Genomic DNA, 24,811 nt, shown 5'->3' with positions numbered 1-24,811 from the left:
TTGGGGGCTCCGGGAGGGGGCCTGGCCCACAGGCTCCCCGGGTGCACAGCTGTGGACGACTCAAGCCGCAAGGAGGTCCCTGCGGACAAGGGCCTCCGGGCTGCCCCGCCCCCGGCTCGCCACAGAGCCTGGGCACCAGGCCCCTGTCCTACGGCCTCCAGAAAACCTCCCTCCTGGGCCGGCAGGTCTCTGGGGAGCCCTGTGGCTGCTCCCAGAGCAGCTGACAGACGAGGGGCCTCCCCGAGCTGGGTCTGACAGCCGCAGAGGGCGATAAGGCAGGTGGGGACTTCCCAGGGGGCGGCAGGGAGGAGGCCGGCCTATCTTATCAGGCAGGCGGGCTGGGCCCTGGGAGAGGCTGCTGGCCTTGAGCCCCACGTCCCCAGGTCCAGGGGTGACCCGCTCTGGCCCGGACACCGCAGGCCGTTCCTGCCTGGCTGATCCTCTCCGAGCCCCTCGGCCCTTCCCTTTGTCCCTGGTGACGTGGGAGCCAGCGACCAGGAGGCGTGGGGGTGTCGCGGCTGGGTGGTGCCCGGGCCTTCCTGCCCACCCAGCCGGGCCATGGCCCCCGCCCTTCTCCTTCCCCCAGACACACTGGACCGACTCAGCCTCCTGGGCGGCTGCCGCCCCTCCCCACGTTCTGACCCCTGACGCCTGGGGCCCACCCTCACTTGCCCCGCTTCTGTCCCCCCTCCCAGGTCCCAGGCCTCCCCCGCGCGCCAGCCTGGCACGGGAAGGGGAGAGGCCAAGGAGGCGGCTCCAGGGACCAGTCCCCTCCTTGGCCTCTGGGTTCTGCACACCCAGCCTCATGAACCCATCCCGGGCGGGGAGGCACAGGGCCTCGAACCGGGAGAGCGGAGGCTCTGGATATCAGAGCCCGCGAGGGGCAGGCCACCCCATCTCAGGTCCAAGCCCCTCGCCCGCCTGCTTGGAGCTGTGACTGTGGCCGGCCGCCCCGCGGTGGACAAGACCCTCCCCGCAGCACACAGACTGTCCCCCCAACCCCGCGATCCGTCCGTCAGAGCGCTGACCCTGCAGGGACACAGGCTGCTGGAGGCACGAGAAAACTCGGCTGTTTATGTATAAATAAGTGCAGGTCACCAGGAGATCCCGTACCCTCCACTGGGGGCCCTGCCCCTCCCCCAGGCCACGGCCAGCACACCCCCCTCCATGGGCCGCCCCGCCTCCCACAGCCCGGGTGGAGCCCTCCTGCCTGTGCGGCCCCCAGCTCGGGGCCGCCCAGCGTCCTTCCCCATTGCTGCCCCGCCTGGGGTCTGTCCGTGCAGGGAGGCCGCCTGAGCTGACGGCCAGGGGAGCCCGGCAGGTCCCTGGGGCCATCTGGGGGGCGCGAGTGCCCTCTTCTGGGGCTGCGGGCCCACCCAAGTGAGGGTGCAGCCCCTGGGCGCCTGGCAGGACTGCCAGGTGACCCACTCCACAAGCCGCAGGTGGGTGGGCAGGAAGCTCCCGGGAGAGGCCTGACCTTTGGCAAGATGGTCAGTGGGCGGGGCGCCCTGTCCTTTCTGGGTGGCCGCTGACCGCGGGCCCCCTACAGCTCCTCCGCGGGTATCAACATCCTCTTCTCCATGTTGCGGCCCTTCCTGCCCCCACCGGGGCCGCCATCCGGGCCGTGGGGGGGCGTGCAGGGCGATGGCGCCCTGCCCTGGGCCGGCCGGGCGGCCTCCTGTGTGGCCTGCTGTGTGTACTGCTGGTAGGCGGGTGAGAAGTTGTGGATGGCGTCCTGCACGATGTCCTGCGGGCTCATGGTCTCCTTGAGGCCACTGGAGATGCTCTGCATGGGCGCTGAGGGGGCTGGGGGCGGGCGGCGGGTGGGCTGGGTGCTCCCTGGGCATACACCACCCCGCCCCTCATGCACCCCGCCCCCAGGACCCGGCTTCCTCCCTGCCAGACTGCGGGCTGCCCAGGGCCGAGGCCTTTCTTCATGTCCAGGTCCTGGCTCGGCCAGTAGGGGGTGACTCCAGAACCCCTGAATCTTGGCCCAGCCCTGGGGCGCTCCCAGCCCAGACCCTCTGCCAGGGCCAATGGCGGGAGGCCACCTTGGGTTGGCCCCCCACCTTATCTCCACCCTGGGGCCCCCACCTTATCTCCACCTCCTCACCACTCCAGGCTGACCAGTCCAGGCCGAGGCCCATCCCTACCCACACGGGCCTTTCTCTAGGGGCGCCAGTGCCAGCCAGCCCCCCGACTGTCCTGCCAGGCCTGTCTGGGCACCTGGGAGTGCTGGCGGGTACCCCCCCAGGCCTGGGGGACAGGAGGGACCCTAGGCCCAAACGCCAGGTCCCGCCAGCTCACTCAGCTCATCCTGGCTCTGGTCTCCTCCCCTGGACCATGAGCAGGTGAGGCTCCTGTCGAGGGCTCGGGCCCTCCTTGGGGCCATCTCCCTGCCCACCAGGGTGAGATGGGGAACACAGGCATGGTTCAGGGGGCTGCTCGGGCCCCCCTCAGCACCCCTGCCCTCAAGACGGTCCAGGGGCTCCACAGCCTGGGGCTGCGGTCCTGCATACCTGGAGAGTGGTCTTTCTTCTCCGAGTACACCTGGCAGGTGAAGGCGTAGCGCAGGGCGATGGAAGCAAAGAGCATCTCGATGCAGATGATGAAGTTCTGGTACCCGGCGGCCACCGTGCCGGCCCCCACCGTGTTCCCGTCGATGACCTGGACCTCGGGGATGACCCCACACCTCTCCAGGATGGCCAGCAGCAGCCCTGGGGGTGGTGCCGGCCGCTCAGTCAGTTGCGCCGGACAGGAGGCTGGACGGGAGCTGACCCCAGCCAAGACCACCCCCCTGCTGAGGCCGCGTGAGCTTGGGGGGGGGGGTCTGCAGGGTCTGAGCTCAGTTCAGGGGGGCTGGGCGCCTCCAGTGTGGGGTCCTTGGCACAGCGGGCATCGAGAATCCCCCGAGGGCCTGTCTTGCTCTCCCCCGGCCCCAGCTGCTCACTGCCCTCTGAGAAGTGGGGGCCAGGAGTGCCCAGGGGCTGGTGGGCGCGGGGCTCCTGCACCCCTCTGGGCGTCCTGTCTCCCCACATCAGGCCCCACCTCCCGGGGGGTCCTCGCTGTCTCCCCTGCTGAGAGGGCTGCCCACTGACAGCAGCCGCAGCTGGGGGTGGGGCTGGGCCTGAGGGCACCCGGGGCCTTGTCCACCCACCCTGCCAGAAAGAGAGGAAGATGACGGCCTTGATGGTGAGGAACTTGAGCACAGGCTCAAAGGGTCGCAGCAGCTCGCTGGTGGCGGAGTAGAAGAGGAACAGGGCGTAGAGCGCCAGGCTGACTGAGGCGTTGTAGACAAGGGTGACGTACAGGTAGCCGCTGCGGACGCTGGGGGCCAGGGCGGGAGCCCATCAGGGCGGCCACGGCCCTGTGCCCGCCCCGCCCCACCTGCTGCGCCAGTGGCCTGAGCCCCCAGCCTGGGCACCGCAGAGACTCAGACCCGGGCCCCCCTCCAGGGCCGCACGGGGCACCCAGGCGGGGCGGCTGAGGAGCTGCGGGCGCTGGTCTTCAGATCCCGCCCCCTCCAGGCAGGGGCCCCGCTGCCCCTCTCCACCTTCCTGCCACGGGCACAGCCCTGCGCAAGGTGGACCCACGCCGTGTGCGGGTGTTGGTGTGCATGTGACCGTGTGAGCATGCATACGTGAGCTTTATGTGTGCACACGCATGTGTGCACTCCCCTGTGCGAGCATGTGTCTGCACATGTGAGCAGGAGTGTGCATGTGTGTGAGACGTGCCTGTGGGCCTGGCCCAGGGGCGTGTGCAAGGGCGGAGCTCGGCTCCCCGGGTGCCCTTAAATCCATCCTCACTGTCTGGGGGCTGTGCTGTCGGGCCGCGAAGCCCTGGGGTTCCCAGGGCTCACCTGTGACAAGGGTCTGTTTGCCACAGCCTTGCCCCCGGCCCTTTCCCCTGCGCTGAGCCCTGCCTCCCGCCCCTGCCCCCCGAGGGTGCCCCCCGCCCCTCCCGCACGCCAGCCAGGCCTCACTTGAAGTCCCCGTCGTGGTATTTGCCGAATGCCTGCAGGACGATGGTGACCAAGGCCATGATGGGCTTCACAATGCAGAACTGCAGCGTGGCCTGGGGGTCGGGGAGGGGCTGAGGATGGTGGCTGGGGGCCGCTGGTGAGGAGCCAGCCCAGCATGCTGGGCGCGCAGGGGCCGTGGGGGACTGGCCGGGGGGCCCAGGCACTCACCTGCTTGCAGAAGCGCAGAAAGCCAATGGAGTAGGTCATGCCCTGAAGGCAGCAGGTGCCGTGGAAGCAGCTGGTCCTGGGGTGCAGGAGTCCCTGAGGCGTGTCCCCGGAGGACACCCCCAGAGTGGCCTGGCTGCCCACCGGGGTGTGGAGGACCCACGGGCTCTGGGCAGATGCTTACCGGATGGGCTTTCCCCGGATCTCAGCCATGATGGCGCTCTCGCCCCCCAGGTACTGGAAGCAGAGGCTCAGGAAGCTGTAAATGACAAAGGCTGCAGAGCCGGGTGTGGGCAGTGAGCCTGGGCAGCCCACGAGGCCGGCCGGCCCCGCAGAGCTCCTGGGCGGCCCCTGCCGGGGACACACAGACTCACCCCTCACGGGGCTGCCGCCCGCCCTGGGACATCCCCGGGGTGGGGGGCCGTGGGGCCCACAGCAGCCCCTGCGCCTCAGACGCTCCCACCCCGGTCCATGACCCCTCCCAGGCTCCAGGCAGGCCCAGCTGCAGCCCCACCCCCACCTTGGGACCTCGGGAGTCTCCTTGGCACCCTTGATCTGGCCATCCGGCAGGGCCCTCGCTAAGCCGGATTCAGGCTGGCGGGGGCTGTGCAAGCCCCCGGGAGCCGCTCACTCGCTCCGCGGGCCCTGGAGAGCCGGCGGCACTCACCTTCGTAGCAATCCCGCACGGAGTCTAAGTAGACGTAGTGCTGCTGGGCCCCCAGGAGGAGGAGGCTGAGCCAGGAGTCGAAGGCGTAGACGGGGACGACTAGCAGCAGGCGGATGATGTACCGCTGCTCGTTGGGCACCGTGTAGGCACGCAGGTGCAGGTAGATCTGGGCGGGCGGAGAGGGCAGGCCTGGGGCACGCTGCCCGCCGCCCCCGGCCCCCCAGCCAGTGGGAGGAAGCAGAGCCAGCCTCCCCTGAGCGGACGCTGCGCACTGGGAATGTGCATTTGGTCACGGGCTCGTTCATTCATTCATCTCGGGGGTGGGCATGTACGCTGGCCTGGGAGCAGTGTGGCACTGGGACATGGGGTCGTTAGAATGGCTGATGCCTCTGACCCCTCCTAGGGACTTAGCCCACAGAACAGATTTATCCAGAAACAAAGACAGGATTCATGTTCAAAGACGTTCATCGTAGGGACACAGGAGACCGAGCCTGGTGGTGGGCCCGTGACTGTGATGCCAAGCAGAGGGCGACCCTCAGCCCCAGGCACCAGCCTGGGGAGCTGCTCCGAGAGAACGCGACAGGACAGCAAGCCAAGTAGGACCCAGGTGTGTGCCAGAGCCGGGCAGAGATGACGGGGGAGACGTCCCTGGACGAGAGGGACAGATGGGTGGTCCCCGTGATCGTCTGTGACCTTCCCACATCTTCCTCGTTTTCTACAAGGACATGAAAACGCAGTGGGGGGAAGAAGCACAGGGAGCCAGGCAAACAGGTAGCTGGCCGTGGCCCCCAGCACCCCGGGAGGCTTCCCGGAGGAATCGCCATGAGGGAGGGGGGAGGGGCAGGCCGAAGGCAGGCTGAGCGCAGAAGCCCAGCCTCTGGGGGCACAGCCCGGGGTGGTGGGGGCAGGCTTGCGTCAGTCAGGCTCCTTATCAGCCGCTCCCTCCCCAGTGGGTGCAGTGGGAAGGGCACGGCCTGACCAGCTATCGGGAGACAGACTCGGGCCCCTGGGCAGGCGCTGCCCGCTGCGGGCCTCGCCAAGCTGCTGTCCTCTCGGGCCTCAATGCCCCGTCTTTAAAGTGAGGGTCGAGTCGCTCTCTGTCCCCCTGGGTGGAGAGTGAGGGACTCCCTGTCGGGGTGGGGGGAGGACAGGGGGTGGGGAAGTGCCGCCCACGGGGTCTCCGTTAGCCCTGCCCAGGCCGTGGGGCCCCGGGACACGGCTCCAAACACACGCTCCCAGAATCACAGAAGGTCAGGGCTGGACCGAGGGCCAAGCCAAGGCCCAGACTGTGGCTGGAACTGGGACAGCCTGGACCCAGGACGCTGGGTGCCCATCCCCCACCCCGGTGCTCCTCGTCCCACAAAGCACAGCTGCCTGGGAACCTAAAGCCATGCTGCCACCAGGAAGAAGGCCTGACTTCCGCATGATGCCAACGCACCACCCACCTGTCCTGTCTACCATCCAGATGCCCCGGGACAGCTTGCTAAAACACAGGGCAAATACTGCCTCCTCCAGGAAGGCCTCCTGGGTGGCCCCAACAGGAAGGGGCCACCTCCTCCTGCCGCTCTCAGCTGCACCTGGCCCACCCTAATACGCTTGCCCTGTCCCGCTTACGACCTGGTTATCTGAGGCCACGCCTAGACATGCACCACCCTGGGGGCGACTCTCACTGGGTGGGGGGGGGGGCATCGGCCCCCACGGCCCTGCCTCGAGGCCTCTGGCCACCTGCTGCCCCACTAGCCAGTCTCCTGACTGCCCCTGCCCCAGGCTCACTCCACCAGCCCAGCCCCTGCAATGCTGCCAGCCAAACTGTCCCACGGGGCCACTCTGCCCTTGGTGCCCAGACCCAGCCTCCTCTGGCTCCCCAGCACCCCCAGCTGAAGGCCAAACTCCCACACATCTGGGGAGCCCCTCTTTTGGGGTCCCCAATGCCTCCAGCCCTCTCTCGCCCACGTCTGCTCATGCCTCTCTGGGCTGGTCCTGGGCTCCCGAGACCCTCTGCTATCTGCGATGCCTGGTACCCACTGCCCAGAGCTGCCCGCAAGCACCACCTCTCACCCTCACCCCGGCCACTCCCTCACTCTCGCTGCCAGGCCCGGCGCGTCCACCTGGGGCGACCTGGCTCTCCAGCTCTGGGCCCCTCCAGCCACGCTCTGACCCCTGGCCTCTCCCAGCCTCAGTCTTCTCATCTGTGAAAGGGGACCCTGCCACTGACCTCAGCGAACGGGCCCACGGGCTGACGAAGCGCCCCGGTGTGGGGGGTACCAGGCGTCCGGCTAGAGTTCTTCCCACTGCTGGGCGGAGGCCGTGTCCTCCGGCCTGGCTTTCTGCGTCCCCTGACCCTCCCCCACGTGGCAAGCACTAGGCGCTGCTCCTCCAGCCGGCCAGGCCTCCGGGTCTGCCCCGAGGCTGCGGGCTGAGCAGGCCTCCTGGGGCTGGGCTGCAGCTCCCAGGGCGCGGGTCCCCAGCGGGCTCCAAGGGGAGGCTCACCTGGTGGCCAGTGAGCACCAGGGCCGCCCACACGAAGATGCCCGAGACGCCGCGGGCCAGCGGCGAGGTGAGGAAGAGGGGCCCGGCGCCCTGCGAGCCGTTTCCCGTACGCTCCATGTGCGGCCCTGCAGGCCCGGCCGGTGGCGTCCACGCCAGGGGGTGGCCTGGGAGCCCGGGAGCGTCAGTCATCTGCAGAGGGAGGGAGGGCACACGGGACGTGGTGAGGGCAAAGTGCGCCGGGGGCGGGCAGCAGTGTGGGCGGGTGGGAGCGCCGGGCTGGGCGGCTGTGCTGGGCTCCTGGCAGCGGCCCTCCCGCAAGGGCGCCAGGGAGCCTCTCCTGCCCACACACCTGGGCTCCGGGCAGCCCTCCGTGTGCAGGGACGCAACTCTGAGGCCCGGCCCCGAGGTGCCCTCCTTCCCGGAGTCGGCCGCCTGGGTGCAGATGCCAGCTGCCCGGCTGTGACCTGGGGCAGTGCCCCTCTGGTGTCCTGGGCTTGCGGGGAGCCCGCGTCCCAGACCAAAGACATCTGAGGAAGTCGGGGAGCCCCTCTGGCCCTGCCTGCCGGGGGTGGGGTCTGGGAAGCCGGCCAGACTGGCCCTGCCCTCAGCAGCAGACAGGGTTGGGGGTACGCCCGGTACCCACCCACCCAGCCTGCCTGCCTGACCGTCTGGCGTCCTGCTTGGCCAGGGCCCCTGGCCACCCCAGGACCGCTCGCCTGTCCTGGGTGCCCGCTCTGCAGTCTCTTGTGACCTGCTGGGGCGCCAGGCACCTCCCTGCTCTCGCACTTGAGGTCGCCACCCCTCCCTGCAGCCCTGGTCACGGGGCCCAGCACCTACCTCTCGGGCAGGAAGCTCCCGGGCCAGTCCTGGGTGGCCAGGCCTCCAGGGAAGCCAGGCTGGTCGTTTGCGTGGCCAGTGAACCCGGCGGGTGGCCCCGGTGGGGGTGGGATCGGACTACCTTCAGGAGGCCTGGGGAGGGGCGGCCACCTGCACACACAGCCCCGTGGCCCCCCAGCCTCGGGCGGAGGGCGGGCCGGCAGAGGGGCGGAGCGGAGGGCGGGCCCCTCCCCTGACACTCTATCCCTCCCCCGGCTGTTTGCTCCAGGCGGCTGGCTCCTGGGACTGCCCTCACCTGCCTGGACCAGAAGGCCGGGCCAGCAGGGGCCTGACACAGGGGGCGGGTCTGCGGCGGGCCAGGGTGGGCTGAGTCCCTGTGGGTACAGGCTTCCCGTCGGGCTGATGGAGTTCTCCGAGGAGACAGAGGGGGCATAGCGTGACATGGAGGGTGGATTAAATGCCCCTTAAAAGGGGTAAATCTATCATCGGGTCCCCACCCCCAAAAGTCCACTGGAAACGTTCCTGTGTTTGTTTGCTGGAGGAGGGGAGGAGGGACCAGGGTGAGTGAGAAAGGCGGGCTGGGCCTGCGGGGTCAGCCCTGGGCCGGGGTCGGAGGGGGGTGCCCACCCGCCTGGCCTCAGAGGGGGCGGCGGGGGCGCCTTGGCAGGCATCAGCACGGGTGCCTGCCTGCACAGTCTGTTCTTGGTGACGCCCAGCCTCCCCCAGGCCCTGGGTCAAGGGGTCAGGCTCCTTCCAGAGGCGGGAGTCGTTGGGGGACGTGACCGGGGTCCCCCAGGGGTATGGGGGGCCCGGGGAGAGGCCGCCAGCCCCTGCACCTGCATGTGTCCACCCACACGGTCGCCCCAGGGAGCCCCTAGACACTCCCTGAGGTCCTGGTCCTAACGCAGGGAAAGCCCTGGACCACCCCTCCCCCAGGCCCCCTGCAGGCCGCCTCGTCCTGCATCCCGAATGTCACCTCCTCTCCCGTCACCTCCTTCAATTCCACAGGCGTCAGGATCCCTGTGCCCTGCCCAGCCCATGCCCGGGCCGTGGGGAGCCAGCGCCCTGCCCGTGGGCTCCCACACCGCTGCGGCCTGTGGCTTCTCCCGCCGCCGCGAGCTCCCGCGGGCCCCCAGCCCCACCGGCCCCCGGCGCAGTGGCCGCACGTTATAAGCCTGGGCGCCCGCCCGTCCTGCGGCTTCCTGATCAGGTCACCCCAGCAGCCGCCTCGGCCCTGCCTCCTGCCGGGACCCCAGCCTCCTCAGAGACCCCTTCACCTCGCCGCCTCTGCTTTCTTGTCTGCAGAGGTGAGTCTGGGCTCTGCCAGCCCTTCCCCGGGGTGCTGTGTGCAGACTGTAGTCCCTGCCCCACCCAATCCCTCCTTGAGCCCCAGACCGCAGACCCCAGACCGCAGAGCAGGGCCATGTGCCCGGCGCGGCAGCCGGGGGCCCTGGGGGCCCCCGGGGGGGGGAGGTCAGGCGTGGCTTCTCCAGTTTAGAGGGAAGGGCCAGCTATGCCAAGCCCGCGCATGACTGGCGAAGGGTCCCGGCTCTAGGGAGGCGAGGGCTTCAGCACCCTGGTCCTGGGGAGGGCCAGGGTGAGGCCGACCCTTCGGCCACCATGGGACCCTCCAGCCAAAGGAGGCCCTACTGCTGTCGCAGCCACGCTTCCCCGGGAGAGGTGGCCGGTCCGGCTGGGCCTGCTCGCCCGCCCGGGGCTGGACACTGACCGAGTCCGTCTCGGGACAAACCTGCCCGTCCAGAAGCCGAGGCCCCTGACTGCAGGTCACCTGACAGGTGACGGGGCCCCAGGCGGCTCCTGGCCAGGCTGCAGGAGGCTGGGATGCCGCGGCCCGTCACAGACCTCAGCGCCCTCGTCCTGACGCCTGTCCCTCACCTCAGTGACCTGATGCCCGGGGCTCTTGGCCTGCGTAGGGCACCAAACCGTCCTCCAGGCGTCCCTACCGAGCCAGCCCCTTTCTAGGCCAGCCTGCCGCCTGGGGACATCTCTGGGGGCACGCGGTGGGCAGACTCTCCCCTACCACTCTCCTTGCATGCAGGCCCTTCCCCTGCTGAGAGCCACCCACCCTGGGCTGGCCTGCCAGGGTCCTTTGACACTCCCCGGGCCCTTGCTGACGGTGCCCACGGGCGGCAAACAGACTCACCCCTGGGCTGTGGCTGCTGCCCGCAGAATGCCCGCTGACTCAGCCAACACCTGCACGGCCTGGGCCGGGAGCCTGGTCAGGCCCCCCAGAATGCCTCTGCAGCCCGTGGGGGATGAGTCCCAGCCTGGCCGCCCACCAGCCTGGGGACCCCGAGCCTCTCCTCCACTCCCTCTGGGCCTCAGCGGGGCGGGGGCTGAGGGTCCTTCCAGTTCTAGTTTGGGGGCAGTTTTGGAAGCGTGGCCTCCCCCTGTCCAAGGTGCCAGCTCCTTGCCTGGGCGGGACCCTGGGCCTGAAGCCGGGGGTGCAGGGCACCCGTCAGAGGCAGGCCCGGGACCTGCGGGCCCCTCCCTGCGTCTGTGGCCTCGGCTGACTGTGGCCTCTCCCGGCCCTGGTTTCCGCGGGTGATGGATGGCCGTGTGCGGCAGGGCAGCCCTGGTCAGCGCGGGACTCGGGAGGCTCTGCCGGCTCCTCCCAAAGGCGGCCTCGGCTGCCGCCGCCGGGGGCTGGGCGTGGGGTCCCGCCAGCGAGTGCACGTGGGTGGCCTTCTGCTGCCCGGTCACCAAGCCAACCAGGCCTGCCCCGCGGCCACCCACACGGGGCCGTCTCCTTGCATCCCGTGCTCTTTCCTGCCCGTGCCCAGGCCTGCTGCCCCGGTCCCCGGGAGAGCCTGTGCCTGCCGGGGGCCTGTCCGTACCTGCCCGTTACCCAAGAGCAGACCGGCAGCCCTGGCTGCCTGCCTGGGGGCACTCTTCCCGGTGGCGCTGGGGCAGGGGTGCTGACCTGGGCCTGGCCTGAGGCCCTTTTTGGTCACCTGGTGGCACCCGGGGGCCTGGCAGGGGGCATGGCCTCAGGGGTGGGGACGGGCTGGGGATGGAGCCGCTGTGGAGCTCAGAATCTCAGGGTGTGGGCATTTCTCTCCAGGGGTGTGCAGGGCCCAGCCTGGACACATCTGTCTCCTGGGTGTGCAGGCGCACACACTCACACGTGCACACACGCGCACACGCGCGCACACACACACACACACAGCTCACCTCCCTGGTAACGCCCTCGGCCGTCAGGCCGGGCCCCTGAAGCAGGTCTGATGAAGGCCTCCAGGCCCGAGGGGGTGGCTGAGCTGTCCGGCACCACCGCCAGACCTCCAGGCCTCTGCCGTGCCTTCTCCCGGCGGCCTGGGTCAGTCCGATACGCCTGCTGCTGGGAAAGCGCTGGCCTTGCCCCAGACCCAGGAGACGCCTCCCTGCCACCCGCCCCAGCCACCCTGCCAGGCCGGCCCTACCTGCCCGGGTAGCCCAGCTACGCCCTCCGCTGTGCCCTGCCCAGGGTTGGGACCAGCCATCCTTCCTACCCACCCACCACCTGCCTATCACGTCTCCGACCCCAGGGCGTGGTCCTGCTGGACCAGGGAGCGCTGTGGCTCTGGGTCCTGCATCTGCCCGGCCCGTCTGTGTGGCCGGGGGTCTGAGGTCCACTTCACGTGTGGTGAGGGTTGAGTGGGGTGACGTGGCGTCTGCCACACCCGGAGCACCCCGACCCAGCCCTCCTCCCTTCACGCTGTTCCATCTTCCTGTCTTTGTCCCTTCTGCCCTCAACTGCCCCACATCAGGGAGCCGCGCCTTCCAGGGCTCCGGCACCTCCCACGTCTCGCAGTCCATGCGGAATGTACCATCCTGATGTCCCTGGTCCCCACAGGAGGCCGGGCCTGCCCCCTGCTCTGCATCTGTGACTGTGAGAGCCGATGGCACAGTCACTGTCCACGTCACTCAGCCAGCTCTGAGCTCATGGATCCGGCCATCACCCTTGTCCCCTGCCCAGCGCCCCCTCCTGATTTCCAGTTTCGCTCCAAGGTGCTAAACAAAACAGCCAACACCAGCTTATCCAGCTGAGCCCGCGGCCGCTGCCTCACTCCGCGGGTTGCCTGTCGTAATTGGTTCAGGTGGATCCAGGGCTCTGTCAAACCCCGGACAAGCTGCTTGGATGGATAACCTAGGGCAGCCGCCCTCCTGGCCTCTCTTGACTGCCAAGGGACCCACTCGGCCTTGACTCTGAGCCAGAGCTACAGGCCTGTGTCCACTTAGGAAAAGGCGGCGAGCAGGAGGGGAACGTGGGCTTCTCTGCTTGCAACTCAGCAGCAGGAATGTCCACCCCACACTGCGTGTCCATTCCACACCACACTGCGTGTCCACCCCACACTACATGTCCATCCCACACCACACCGCGTGTCCACCCCACACTGCATGTCCATCCCACACCATACCGCGTGTCCAGCCCACACTGCATTAGTCCAAGGGCATGGCCTTGAACAAGGGCACTTCCTGCGCCTGTCGGTGTTGCAGGGGCTGGCACATCGGCCCCACGTGCGTTATTCACATTCGGCCATAAATTGCTGGGAGTTGTAATTACAGTTTGATCGCTGGGTAAAGCACCATATGCAGCCTTTCCATCCAAAGGAATAACAATTTCCACGAAGCCGACAGCCCTGCCTGCGGAAACCGTGGCTTTATGGATCTCTTTATTGGAGCATGTATCTCTCCTCCTGAATTATAGCAGCTGCGAGCAGAGCACCGCGGAAAGCAAGGGCCAAGCGCCTTCTCACGAGCCACTCATCTTGATTTACAAGGCAGAGCAGAGCAGCGAGGTGGTGGCTTCAGCGACAGAAGTCTTTGCTCTCGATAGCCACCAGACAGCTTCGGGCAGCTGTACGTACCACTCCGGACAGTGCTAGGGACCCTGCTTTCAGTCATACATCAGCCGTCCCCCCACATTCCAGGCGGGCAGCCGTGGGACAGCACAGATAACAGGGGCTCAAGTGTATTTGTATCCTGGGGCCAGTCCCCTGGGGGTCTGAGCAACTCGCCCCGTCCTGCTGAGCCTCCATTTCCTCCACTGTCCACCTGCCTCTTAACAGCAGTCACGAGGGCTCGGTCGGACGGTGGGGGCGCCGCCAGGGCCTGGTGCGCAGGACGCCTCCGCGCGAGGCTGCACCAGAGCTCTGCACGCAGAGCAGGGACATCCGCCTGCATGTCGATGAGGATGGCCTGTCCCTTAGAAAGGGGACCAAGGAGTGTCAGCAAGGGGCTGGGGCCGGGTAAACAGTGTGGAAAAGTCAAAGTTGCTAAGTCACGTCCAACTCTGCGACCCCATGGACTGTAGCCCGCCAGGCTCCTCTTTCCATGGAATTCTCCAGGCAAGAATCCTGGAGTGGGTAGCTCTTCCCTTCTCCAGGGGATCTTCCCAACCCAGCGATCAAACTCAGGTCTCCTGCACTGCAGGCAGATTCTTGACCAGCTGAGCTACCAGGGAAGACAGTGTGGCCCATCCAAGGAGTACCAGTGAGGGGCCTGGGGCAGGGTGACTAGCGTGGCCTCAGGGCCCTCCGCTTGCTTCAAACCCCAGCCCTGCCGCTTGGTGGCAGCGTGCCCCTGTTTCAACTGCCGTGTAGGTGAGAGCAGTGACCTTGTGGGGTGGGCGGGAGGATAACGTGTTAACAGGATTGAAGGGTGAGCCCAGGGCTCACCGACAGGCAGCATGAGCCAGACCTCTCGTACATTTAGGGGCCGAGTCAGAAAACCAAAGCTGCAAATCTGGAGTTAGCCCCAGGCTGGAGCCTGACCCAAGGTTCAGGTTCCCGGCTGGTTGAGCGGGAAAAGCGTGTTTCCAGACTCGTCTGATGCTTAGATAACAAGCGCGCTGATTACAGGCTGATACAGATCGAGGCGGCTCTGTGCGCCCAGCCAGGCGCGAGTTCTCCAGGAGTACCACCCCCCCATCATTCCCAGGTCCTGCCGCCCTCCCCAACATATCTCCTCTACTCCAGTATCTGTGTCCCCACACCTGCTGTGACCTGGGTCGCCCCTCGGGTCTGCACACACAGGTGGGCAGGCCTTTCCCTTCTCTGGTTTGTCAGCTGGTTTCTGGCCTTTAAAGCGTCTGTGCAGGCCCCCCAAGTGCACACGCCAGGTGGGGTCTTCTCAGGAGAAAGGCCGGGGCTGAGCGCGAGCAGCAGGGAGGCGGGACCCGGGGCCCCCAGCCAGATGTGGCCGCCGAAGAGCCCTGTGTCTCCCGGCGTGGATCTGCTTGTTTTCCCGGGTGGGGGCCTGGCTCCCAGGTGCCTCAAGCTCCCCACACAGGGGCATCTGCACCCGCTCCGGAAGTCTGGTGGACCCTCGTATGACTGCCTGGCTCTCCTGACACGGGTCACCGGGTCACCCCGCAGCTGCTGGGTGCCTGCGGGCTTACCCGACGGTCCTGAGGGGCCGTGACAGTGCGTCCCCGGGGTCCCTGGCATCTGCTGAGGGACGAGCCTTTGAACACGGCTGTCCCCTGTCCCGTGCTCAGCAACCTCACTGAATCCTTCTCAGGTTAGACCAGCAGCGTGGTCTCGACACTACCGGTCCTCGGCAGCCCCTCACGTCCCAGTCTGCGCTTCTGCCTCCCGGCCGTTCTCACAAGCACCCGCGCCTGTGGGGGGATACTCCTCTACCCCTCGCCTTTAAGCACACAGCTCTGGAGGCTAGCGTGCCAGCCCACCGCGAGGATGCGAGCGGCATCTGGGCAACGGAAGACTCAGAAAAGCCACAGGAAGAGAAGCAGGATGAGGAAGGGGCAGAGTCAGCTCCTGGAGCCATCTCACCATGTAAACCTCAGATCGAGCTTTTGCCAAATAGGTTTTCCTCGCCCTGGCCGTTCACTGCAGTAAACATATGCTGTGTGCCTGACATTTCTCAGCATTGTTAAGAATGGTAAGGTATTTGGGGATATGCATTTATTTTTAATAATAAAAAAAAAATTCCCCCCAACATTTAAGGGCCTTGACTCATTCCGTCAATTCTCACACAGGTACAGCTGTCTGGACCTGGGGAGGACTCACAACGTTCTCAGGACACGTTTCCTGTCCTCCCTCCACAGGGGACGTCAGCCTCCAAACCAAGATCAGCCTGAGGAGTTTGTGCTTCTTCTAGCTTCAAGGGCCACAGCCAGAGAGCTCCTCCTCCTAACTCAAGGAGGACCTTCAGATCCTTGCGTCCCTCGGGACGGCGGGGTGGCCGCTGCAGGCTCACCACACCTGGCACGTCTGGATCACCTCCCTCAGGGCCTTCACCACCTCCATGTTCCTGTCCTTCACGGCCAGGGCGAGGAGAACGGCTCTGTTTCCAGCTTCTTGAGACACAAATGCCACCAGGTTCCTTGCAAAGACATGGACGAGAGGCTGATAAAGGGCAAGAGGAGAAAACCGCTTTAACGGAAAGAAACCTTTTTCTTAATGCCTTCTCCCAGTACCTCTCAGGAGCCCAGGCCAGCTTCCCACTCCATTAAATCATCACCTGGCCAGTGGGGAGCGACAGTGATTCAGATTTAACAAGACCCTCTGGACACTCAGTCATAAACACACTGCTTGGGAGCATCATTAGACGTGTTTCCTTAGTGCTTTCCGGCTCCTGCCTCTCCTGGTTATCTCTACTCTGGGAAGGGCCGTGAGAGTCCACAGAGGGAAAGCCTGTCAGACCTCACAGATGATCTTTCCAGAACGGGGCAGGACAGGCACTCATAACCATAAGGCACTATGATGGGGTCACACTGTGGCACAGGCTTGCATTACAAAATCAATGCCTCTGCGTGTCTGTCTGATAAAATGCTGATGAGCTGCACGTAGCAGGTGGACACCCTCCAATTATCTGGGAGGCCCGGAACAATGCTGCCTTGGGCCATGGTGGGGGGGTGGGAGGGGACAGGAGGTGTGCTTGCCTACCAGATGCTCCACATCCTGACAAAGTACGGACTGGGAGCCCTTCCCAACCACATTACCTCATCCTTCCCAAGGAGGACTTTAGTGGTCAGCACAGGCTTGCCGATGTCACTAGTCACACTGCTGGGTTCCAGGGAGACCAGGGTACCCATCTTCCCCAACTGGGTCACCACTACCAGGATGTGACTGCTGAAGGCTGTGCAGACCACCTGAGTGGGGACTCCACACACCACTGCAGTCTTCTGTTTGGATGTCACCAATGGTTTACCTTCCATAGCTGAGTCTGCTCAAAGGCACCTTTCATTTATGTTAAGAAAAAACGAAAATAAGTAAATCGATCAATGGCAGACAGCCTGGGAGCTCCAGAATAAACACTATTTGGCATTAAAAGAGAAACACAAGTTGACCCATTCAAAAGCCTGTGTCTGTTCGCCCACACAGGCTTTATTCGCCCGGAACTTTCTGGATTCACTCAGACACACAGAGGTACACAGGCTGAATGTCAAAGTACGCTTCTGCCTGTGGAGGCAGACGAGGGCTCGTCTTCCCCGCCCGGGGGCCCCACCCCACCCCGAGGGCCCTCCCTGAGTCCCGGCGGCCCGCCCTCGCAGGGGGAGTAGGCGCCGCAAGTTCGGAAACCCGGCAGAGCGGCAGGCCGGGCCTCCGCCGCCCCTCCGGCCCGCCCACTAATCGTTTTCTGCGTTTGGGGAAGCCGTCAGTCCCACAGAAGCAGCAGCACCCCGACTAAAGTGCGGGGAAGAGGACGGCGGGGGCCTGCCGGCGCCCGCGGGGGCGCCCAGCCTCTCCGCCCGGCGCCAGCCCCGCGGAACACCCACCTAGCCCGCCACCCGCCATGCCGCCCGCGCTCACCGCGCCGCGCCCGGAAGTGACGCATGCAGGCGCCGCGGCCCCGCCCTGCGAGCGCCGAGCCCTCCCGCTCGCTCCGCGCACTCCAGCTCGCTCCGCGCCCCCGCCGGAAGTGCAGCCTGAGGGGCTTCCGGTTCCAGCGGCAGTCTAGGGCCTCTGCCCTGTGGGTTCCGTGCTTCCGGGCAGGGAGGGTTGGGCGCCATGTTTGCGTAAAGAGGCTGCAGCACCACCCCGTGGGCCTCTGGCCCTTGGTCCTCAGGCGAGGGGCGTCTGACTTCTCCAGAAGGGCGTCCTCGCGCCCTCCTGAGGGAGACCCTGCAGCTCTGTGGTTGAGGAAGCTCAGAAACGGGGTTTCTGGCCCCTTGGCCATAGGCTCCAGTACCCTCAAGGAAGCACGGGTTGCTGAGAGAAAAGCAGGGCCGGCCGCCACTTTAAGCGCCGAAAACATTCCAGTCAGGACCGTTGTCTAAGGGCGCAAGAGACCTCAGTGTGGGACCCTCCGGGTTCATCCCAAATGCCTGTTGACTGGAAAAAAACACACGACCTAAAAGTCGGAGAAAACTTGTCCAAAAGTTGGACAAAACTGAGGACTTAAGCCCAGGACGCAGCATCTCAGATAACTGACGGACTGGCCCGAAGAGGTACGGGAGGAGCCAGGGTTTGCAGGGGTTTTTACAACAAAGATCGGGTAGTCCGAAAGTCAGCACAGTGCGTAATAAAGGAAAACCGGGTATCTAGGAATTCAGCGCTTTCCTACGTTCCTTTGATGTGCATGTTAGCTTCCTGGGGCCAGCGCGGTTTCTCACCCTCAGGGTGCACCGTCGGGCAGCTGTGATGTGATGGCTTGTAGGTTGCAACATCCTTTGCTTACTGGTACATCAGGTGACATTTTTCATTTAGAACAACAGGAACCAGTGGGGATTTACAGCCAAGGTTCTGGATAGGGTCAGTGGGTGGAAAATTACTAAGAGGAAAGGGGGTTGAGGGGTTTCTAGGTAGGAAAACCTAGCAGAATTCCTGCTGGAGGCAGGCCAGGGTGGCCTCAGACCACCTGGGGGACGGTGGGGGATGAGAAACTGGTTGGACATTGGCTGTTACCAGACATGCAGGATTCGGGGAGCAGTTCTTACTAAGACTGGAAAATGTAGAGACATAACAGAAGTCCCAAAGTGAGTGCCTAGCTGGGAAAGAGTTAAGAGGGACTTCCCTGGTGGTGCAGTGGATAAGACGGTGCTCCCAGGGCAGGGTTCCATTCCTCGCCAGGGGACTAGAGCCCACATGCTGCAGCTAAGCCCAAGTGCTGCAAGGAAGACCCAGCGCAGCCAAAATTAAATAAATAAAATATGGAATAGAATTTTTAAAAAAATAGTTCAGGGAGTACAGTCTGGTCTAGGAGAGAATCTTTGTCAGTATGCTCTGCCTGGTAGTAACAAAAGTCTTTTAAAAAAAATAATCTTTTGGGGGCTTTCCGGGGGCCTCAGTGGTAAAGAATCTGCCTGACAGTGCAGGAGACAGGTTCAATTCGTGGTCTGGAAAGAGTCCACCTCCTGAGGGGCAGCTCCGCCTGTGCACAACTTCTTAGCCTGGGCTCTGAAACCCACAAGGAGAGAAGCCGCCACAATGAGACTCAGCCCAGCACCACAGCTAGAGCGTATCCTCCGCTCGCCGCAGCTAGCGAGAAGCCTTCGCAGCGACGAAGACCCACACAGCAAAACACACATCTTTGAAAGTCACTGAGTCTTCAGAAAACCTCTTCTGGCTGTACCACATGGCATGTGGGATCTTAGTTCCCTGACCAGGGATGGAACCCACGTCACCTGCATTGGAAGTGCGGAGTCTTAACCACTGGAGCTCTAGGGAACTCCCTGAGGCCTTTGCACTCCTTTAGGTGGTACCAGGAGCCTCTGCCCTCAAAAGCCCTTCTGGGCTAGCCTTCCGCGGCCAAGGGGATGACAACAGCTGACATTTATTTGGCACTTGGTGTGTGCCAGAGTTGTGCAAAGTGCTTTCCTGTAGTAACGTATTTAATCTTAACCCCACTAAGTGGACACATTATCGTCCCTGTTGTATAGACAGTATGTTCAGAACTTGCCCAAGGTCACAAAGCTGATAAGGGTGGGATCTGGGCTTCCGAACTTTACCCTTGATTACTGGTCTCACGATGCACACGCCCAGGTGAAGGGCAAGAGCAGGGGCAGTGCTGTCCTGCAGCAGGATAATTTCTGGTCCCCCCAGGGGTCTGAGAGCAACCCCACCACCACCACTGCGCACATCTCTCTGAGCTGAAGTGGTGTTGGCAGAGGAGGGGTCATGTGCTGTCCCTGCAGTAATCAGAGCCTTGAGCCTCTCCGTGAAGAGACGAACACCCCCTCAGAAGCCTTTCCGGCTTCCTGACAGGCCTGTGGAGGCAGATTCCCCGGCCTGGTCTGTCCACATCACTTAACCCTTTAGGAAGCCCTGTTGTCATGTCCAACTCTCTGCTAGTCCATGGACTGTAGCCCACTAGACTTCTCAGTCCATGGGATTTCCCAGGCAAGAATACTGCTGTGAGTTGTCATTTCCTCCTCCAGGGGATCTTCCTGACCCAGAGATTGAAACTGTGTCTTCTACTTTAGCAGGCAGATTCTTTACCACTGAACCACCTAGGAAATGTTGGCACCCTCCTATCCTTAACTGCTTTTTCTCAGGGTTTAAGAACTCCGTGCACAATCCGGGTTATGTCAGATGAAGCATGCTCCTTGCACAGTGATTTCTGGCGGCATGAAAGAAAAAGGAATGTCTGCAAAACGTGATCAAGATAGACATAAAAGTCAAGAGAAACCTTGTATTTTGAGTTTTTTTGCAGCCAGTTCACCGAGGGGAAGATAAGGAGTTTCGTGGTTCTGATATTCAAAAGAAGCAGCATACAGTTTCTCAGGAGGATCTAGGTTTTCGTGACTCTAAACTTAAACACCCGTCCATCCACACATGCCTCAAAAGCCAATTGCCAATGTATTGCCGTGTGAAACCTGTAAAAGTAGGTTCATTTACTTTTATTTACCAATTCATGCATTCTCTCTCTGTAGGCAAATAGGTACAAGAAATCTGACCTCTCCCGAAGAAACCCCACCCAAAACAAAACAAAACCCCCCAAGTCGGGAATAAGCTTATCTCTTTTATTAAAGAGATGCTGAAGAACAAAGTAGATAGTTTTTTAAAGATTCTTTTTGATGACCGTTTTTTAAGTCTCTGTTGAATTTGTTGTTATATTGCTTCTGTTTTATGTCTTGGGTTTTTGGCTGTGAGGCTTGTGGGACCTTAGCTTCCTGACCAGGGATGGAACCCACAGCCCCTGTGTTGGAAGGTGAACTCTGTTTTTCACTGGACTGCCAGGGAAGTCCCCAAACTGGATAATGTTTTTATGATGGGGTTCTTTGGTTTAGATCTTTGGTAAAGACTGAGTATGAAGGACACAGGAGGTGAGATGCAGTCCCAGACTGAGGTGATGGCCGTCGGGGCTTGGGGGCTTCCTGGTGGGCTGAGTGGGGGTGTGAGCAGAATTTACAATATTGGAGCACGTCATCACCGCCTGCCCCCGACTACTTGAGTGCAAGATGAGACTCGAACTGGAAAGAAAGATCCCTTAAGTGAATTCACTAAAAAGGGGAGTGACATAGTAATGATGTCAATGGTGGGGCAAAAGAATTTGAGAATTTATCTTGAAAAAAAAAAGGAGGGGGAGTATTTTGAATTTGTCTTGTATTCAAGGGAATGTAGGTTCTTAATGCAATGATAAGTTGTAGAACCAATGAAGAATTAATCAGGTGTTGTTTTGGCAGGTCATAATTTTTCCAACAAAGTGTATGTTAGCTCTCCACGTTCTCCTTCACATCGTGTATGATTTTCTCAGCTCTGTCATGAAAAGGGTCAGTTGTGCTGAGATGTATAAGCTCACCATCCATTTCCCCAGGAGCCTCTCCTAGCCCCTTGCTGTTCACGTCGCTCACAGTGGGAGCCCCAGCATGACACCAGCTTTGTCAGTTTCCTGGTCCTCAGTTGCACAGTCAGGCCCTCCCACACTTGCCAATGGCTTTGGGCCAGGTATGAACATCCCTCAGCAATTTTTTTATGGACTTTCTGAAATTTTGCATGTTTTGCAGGATTTACAATCTGACTTGATCTGCACCGCACTTCCACAGCCTCACAACATGATTCCCAGGGCGTTCAGTGTTGGGGGGGTGTGTGTGTGAGAGAGACAGAGAAAGAGGCGGAGAGAAGTAGATTCTGGAGCTACACAGTGAGGGACGCCTGAGCGGAGCCCAATTATGCAAATAGTCAATTCATTCATGAAACTCCTTGTGTTATGACAATGTCTGTTTTTCTCTGCAGCCTCCTGACTGCAGGCCCCCAGGCGGCCAAAACCTGGACCAGCAGGACTTCGGGTATCACAGTCTTGGAGCATGTAAGGCATTGCCAGGGTTTGCCTCCGTCTTGCAGAGGCAACATCCCTCTAAATTTTTATGAGACACAGCAGTTAGTGGAACCACTTTACTTATTTATTTGGCTGCACCTCCTGGCTTTCGGGATCTCACTTCCCTGACCAGCAGTTGAACATGGGCCGCAGCAGTGAAAACACAGTCCTAACCACTGGACCACCAGGGAAGTCCCAGAACCACTTTATTTGTATAAATGATGCTTGCTCTCACTTCTCTTGGCCAGTCTGGGTCGCAGCCATTGGAGATTACATTTGTAATGCAGGCCTGAGACAGCCATCAGATACAGATATTTTATTACATTTAGATCATAGATAGCTTCGAGTGAGTGAGAAAGCTGCATCCATTCAGATTTTTTCAAGTGTAGGTGGCAGACACAGATGTGAAACCATCTTCTGCCCAAAAGGAGAACAGACGGGTTTGTACAGAGAAGACCAGAGCTCTGACATCTCCCTCTGCCTCTCAGCTCTGCAGGTGCATGGGCTGTCCCGGTGCTGTGGTGAAACCACCAGCCTCCACACCTCAGCAGCTTCCCTTTCCTTGGGTCCCCAGTGCAACTCCCATGACTGAATCTCCTTAGACCATCCTGGGTCACGTGCCTGTTCTTGACTCAGTCACTGTTTTTACAAAAAGTTAATGTCAGGAATTCCCTGGCTGTCCAGTGATTAGGACTCGGAGCTTTCACTGCTGTGGGTTCAGTCCCTGGTCGCGGAACTAAGATCCTGCGAGCCTTGTGGCTCGGTCATAAAAAGAAAAGAAACAATTAACACAAAAGCGTTAACCCATGTATCTAGGACTTTAAAAAATACTTCTAAATAATATATGTCAAAGAAGAGGTTGCAAGTGGGAATGACAGAATATTTAGGACTTCCTACTGGAAACCACTCATTCACTTTCCGCTTCTATGGTTCAGCCTGTCCTGGGCATTTCCTGCAGGTGGGCTGACACTCTGCGGCCTCTCGTGTCCGACCTCCGTCCCTCAGCCTTTGAGACCCAGCTGTGCTCTGCCTCTGTCAGTGCTTTATCCCTCTTGGAGAAACCCGTTCTTGCTCGTTCAACAATTGGCGGGATTAAATGACATACCACTTGCAGAAGGGCCTCCTTTAGGGCCTGGCCCACACGAGGCTCTTACAGAGTCCCCTTCCCCTCACGAGTCATGGAGTTTCCCTGGCAGTGCCCTGCGCACAGGCCCTCGTGTGGTCCGTGACGCCAGCCTCTCCATGCGCCAAGCTTTGGCAGCAGCAGAAAGACCAGGAGAGGCTCAGTCCCTGACTCCCCTCGATGCCGGGTCTGGTATCAGAGTGGCGTCCTAGGGACCGTTGGGGCCGTGAGGGCCTGATGCCACGGCCCCCTCTCCGGAGAAAGGCTGTGATGACGCAGAGGCCGCGCCTTGCTGAAACAGGACGTGCGTTCAGAAGCGGGCATGAGAGCTGTGGGGGCCGAGAGGGCAGCGTGGCGACCAGGGTCAGCCTCAGGGTATCTGCAGACCTCTGTGCACTCGGCAGCCCCGCGGCCAAGGAGGCGGCGCCTTCGTGCCTGCGGACCCCGGCTGTCACCCCAGCCTGCCGCTGCTCTTTGTCTGCCCTTGGCAGGCTGCAGCCTGGTCTCAAGGCGTGGCTGCGAGCCCGGCAGTCACCTGTGTGGTGTGGAGTGCCCCTGCTCGGCGGTTCCAGAGAGCCGTGCGTAAGGAGCAGCACGGAAACGAAGCAGTTCCAGCCAGCCGGCTCTGTGACCCAGAAGCGACCCTTTCGCTGCACCCAGTTGCCTGGGGAAAGACGGTGACCGTTGTCTTTTTACGAACTAGGCTTGTCTACGTTGAGGGAGGGAACAGGATGTAAGATTAAAGGCGGCCCATGAGAGTCACGCGCGTTTCATCACAGAGACGAACCCCGGGGCGCCTGAGATTCTAACTTCTCCTGAGGGAAGCAAACACCGTTAAGACCGGGCCCAGTTTATGAGGGTCCCGGGCATGTTTCTCTTGAAATGGCGTAAATCCGCTTCCCAGAGAGCATGCAAAGACCCATTTCCGAGACGCCTGCCACCCTGGCCAGGCGTGGAAGCAGCGCTTTCCCGTGGAGGCTGGTGCTGTCTCTCCGGCCAGGTGCCCTCTCCACGGCCCAGCGGTGCCCCCAGCTGTGGAGCTTTATGTCAGCAGGAGTATTTTTATTTAACGTCACATGGTAAACACAAAGAAAATTCTCTGTTTTCTGACCTAATTTCAGCAGGGCATAGAATTAAGTTTAGCTTGTCACCTTGTTTTCTGCCGAACTTGGTCAGGTTTCAGTATTTTTGTTCTTGAAGCGAAGCTTCCTGCCCTCATTAAAGATATTGAAGACTTCCTTGTACTCATATCTTGCACTATTTGTTCAGTTCTTTAATAAATGAAACCCTAATCCAAGTGCAATTTCTGAAAGCCTTTCTTTCAATATTTTAAGAAGTTATTTCCCCTGATGAGAAGCCGTCTTGTTGCCCCGTGTTGAGCTGAACGACAGAGCCTGCCAGGCTGGTTATCGGTCGTCCTCCCCTCTCTTACGGGGAGAGGACAGAAAGCCAGCATACGGCTTTGATAAAGGTCGGCCAAGTTGGGTTGTATTCTAGTTGGTGTGTGAGACAGGGGTCCAGGGTAGTGGGTGGGAGTGGGGAGGGGGTAGGATGAAGCGGAAGGATGAAGCCCTGCCCCTGGGCCCCGGCACTAACTTCTGATGACCATGGAACGCCCTTCCGTGCTCTGGGCCTCAGTTTCCTCATCTGTAAAATGGGCAAACTGACTGGGTGGCCTCCAGGTGCCTCTGATCCATCCTCTGAGCTCCAGGCCTGTGATGGGGACAGGGCCGGGCAGGGGTGGGGGAACCTGGTGTAGGTCTCGTCCAAGCAGGGAGGGCGTGGGGCTCTCTGGGGAGGCCAGAGGCAGGCTTGCCTTTCTGAAGGCCCGTTCCGCATCTGCACACTGGGCTGGGGGCCTGTACCCCGCAGAGGGTCTGGGAAGGCAGCCTGGGCACAACACGTGGACTGTCTGACCACCGGAAATGTCGGGCCTTCCGTTGGAGGTGGTGAGCACTCTCCCTCCGGAGGTGTTGAGGCTGGGCGGTCACTGGGGTTGTGCCAGGGTGTCTGCGCTGACGGGACTGGACTCAGAAAGAGTTTGAAGGCTTTTCCGAATCCAACGTCTGCGGTTCTGTGAGTCAGGGTGGGCTGATGACCACAAGAGATGTGGCTACTAGAGCGTCTCCAGCAAGACAGACAGCTGACCTCCGCAGGGACCCGCTGTGCCACGTGCTGGCGGGAACGCGGAGCAGCTGGGGCGCCCTGCACTGCTGCTGGGGGTGCTGACAGGGCGGGCACCTTGAAAGCGGTGTGGCTCTTCTCACGGCGGCGAAGACGCACC

At 62.1% G+C, this 24,811-nt stretch overlaps 2 protein-coding genes and 1 long non-coding RNA gene across 10 annotated transcripts; 1 reads left to right on the top strand and 2 right to left on the bottom strand.

Annotated features, from left to right (window-relative positions):
* Positions 1-1,054: 1,054 nt before the first annotated feature.
* TMEM184A (transmembrane protein 184A) lies at positions 1,055-11,570 on the bottom strand. Of its 6 annotated transcripts, none has more exons than XM_043455477.1 (9): positions 11,376-11,570; positions 7,344-7,532; positions 4,854-5,019; positions 4,371-4,461; positions 4,190-4,265; positions 3,983-4,074; positions 3,158-3,327; positions 2,520-2,717; positions 1,055-1,806 (listed from the first exon to the last, which is right to left on the bottom strand). In XM_043455477.1, exons 2-9 carry the CDS (start codon positions 7,530-7,532, stop codon positions 1,544-1,546), a joined length of 1,245 nt encoding a protein of 414 aa, XP_043311412.1. In that variant the 5' UTR covers positions 11,376-11,570; the 3' UTR covers positions 1,055-1,543. The 6 variants fall into 6 exon arrangements, with proteins under 6 accessions (XP_043311412.1, XP_043311417.1, XP_043311411.1 ...); XM_043455482.1 differs by lacking the exon at positions 11,376-11,570 and adding an exon at positions 8,181-8,429 and having other exon boundaries at positions 3,158-3,234; XM_043455476.1 differs by lacking the exon at positions 11,376-11,570 and adding an exon at positions 8,181-8,425.
* A 3,521-nt stretch (positions 11,571-15,091) lies between these two features.
* Positions 15,092-17,076, bottom strand: PSMG3 (proteasome assembly chaperone 3). 2 transcript variants are annotated; one of them, XM_043455487.1, is made up of 3 exons: positions 16,958-17,076; positions 16,147-16,384; positions 15,092-15,550 (listed from the first exon to the last, which is right to left on the bottom strand). In XM_043455487.1, the coding sequence occupies exons 2-3, from the start codon at positions 16,360-16,362 to the stop codon at positions 15,398-15,400; spliced, it is 369 nt and encodes a 122-aa protein (XP_043311422.1). In that variant the 5' UTR covers positions 16,363-16,384; positions 16,958-17,076; the 3' UTR covers positions 15,092-15,397. The 2 variants fall into 2 exon arrangements, with proteins under 2 accessions (XP_043311422.1, XP_043311421.1); XM_043455486.1 differs by having other exon boundaries at positions 16,924-17,035.
* A 31-nt stretch (positions 17,077-17,107) lies between these two features.
* Positions 17,108-23,821, top strand: LOC122433049. Of its 2 annotated transcripts, none has more exons than XR_006267012.1 (3): positions 17,108-17,595; positions 21,323-21,395; positions 22,340-23,821. It is a non-coding gene; the product is annotated as an uncharacterized LOC122433049 (long non-coding RNA). The 2 variants fall into 2 exon arrangements; XR_006267013.1 differs by lacking the exon at positions 17,108-17,595 and adding an exon at positions 19,803-19,970.
* The last annotated feature ends 990 nt before the right edge of the window (positions 23,822-24,811 follow it).

Source organism: Cervus canadensis, chromosome 32 (assembly GCF_019320065.1).
Source record: "Cervus canadensis isolate Bull #8, Minnesota chromosome 32, ASM1932006v1, whole genome shotgun sequence".
NCBI classification, from domain to species: Eukaryota; Metazoa; Chordata; class Mammalia; order Artiodactyla; family Cervidae; genus Cervus; species Cervus canadensis.
The sequence above is the reverse complement of the archived record's forward strand: the minus strand, read 5'-3'. Positions and strand labels throughout refer to the sequence as shown.

Bases quoted from the DNA above. Each gene is read 5' to 3' on its own strand.
- TMEM184A (XM_043455477.1), bottom strand. From the start codon at position 7,532: ATGACTGACGCTCCCGGGCTCCCAGGCCACCCCCTGGCGTGGACGCCA. The intron at 4,462-4,853 runs GTGAGTGCCGCC...CCGGCTCTGCAG, and splicing joins CGTGCGGGATTGCTACGAAG to CCTTTGTCATTTACAGCTTC. The intron at 4,266-4,370 runs GTAAGCATCTGC...CCTGCACCCCAG, and splicing joins ATCCGGGGAAAGCCCATCCG to GACCAGCTGCTTCCACGGCA.
- PSMG3 (XM_043455487.1), bottom strand. From the start codon at position 16,362: ATGGAAGGTAAACCATTGGTGACATCCAAACAGAAGACTGCAGTGGTG. The intron at 15,551-16,146 runs GTAATGTGGTTG...GCCCTTTATCAG, and splicing joins TCCTCCTTGGGAAGGATGAG to CCTCTCGTCCATGTCTTTGC.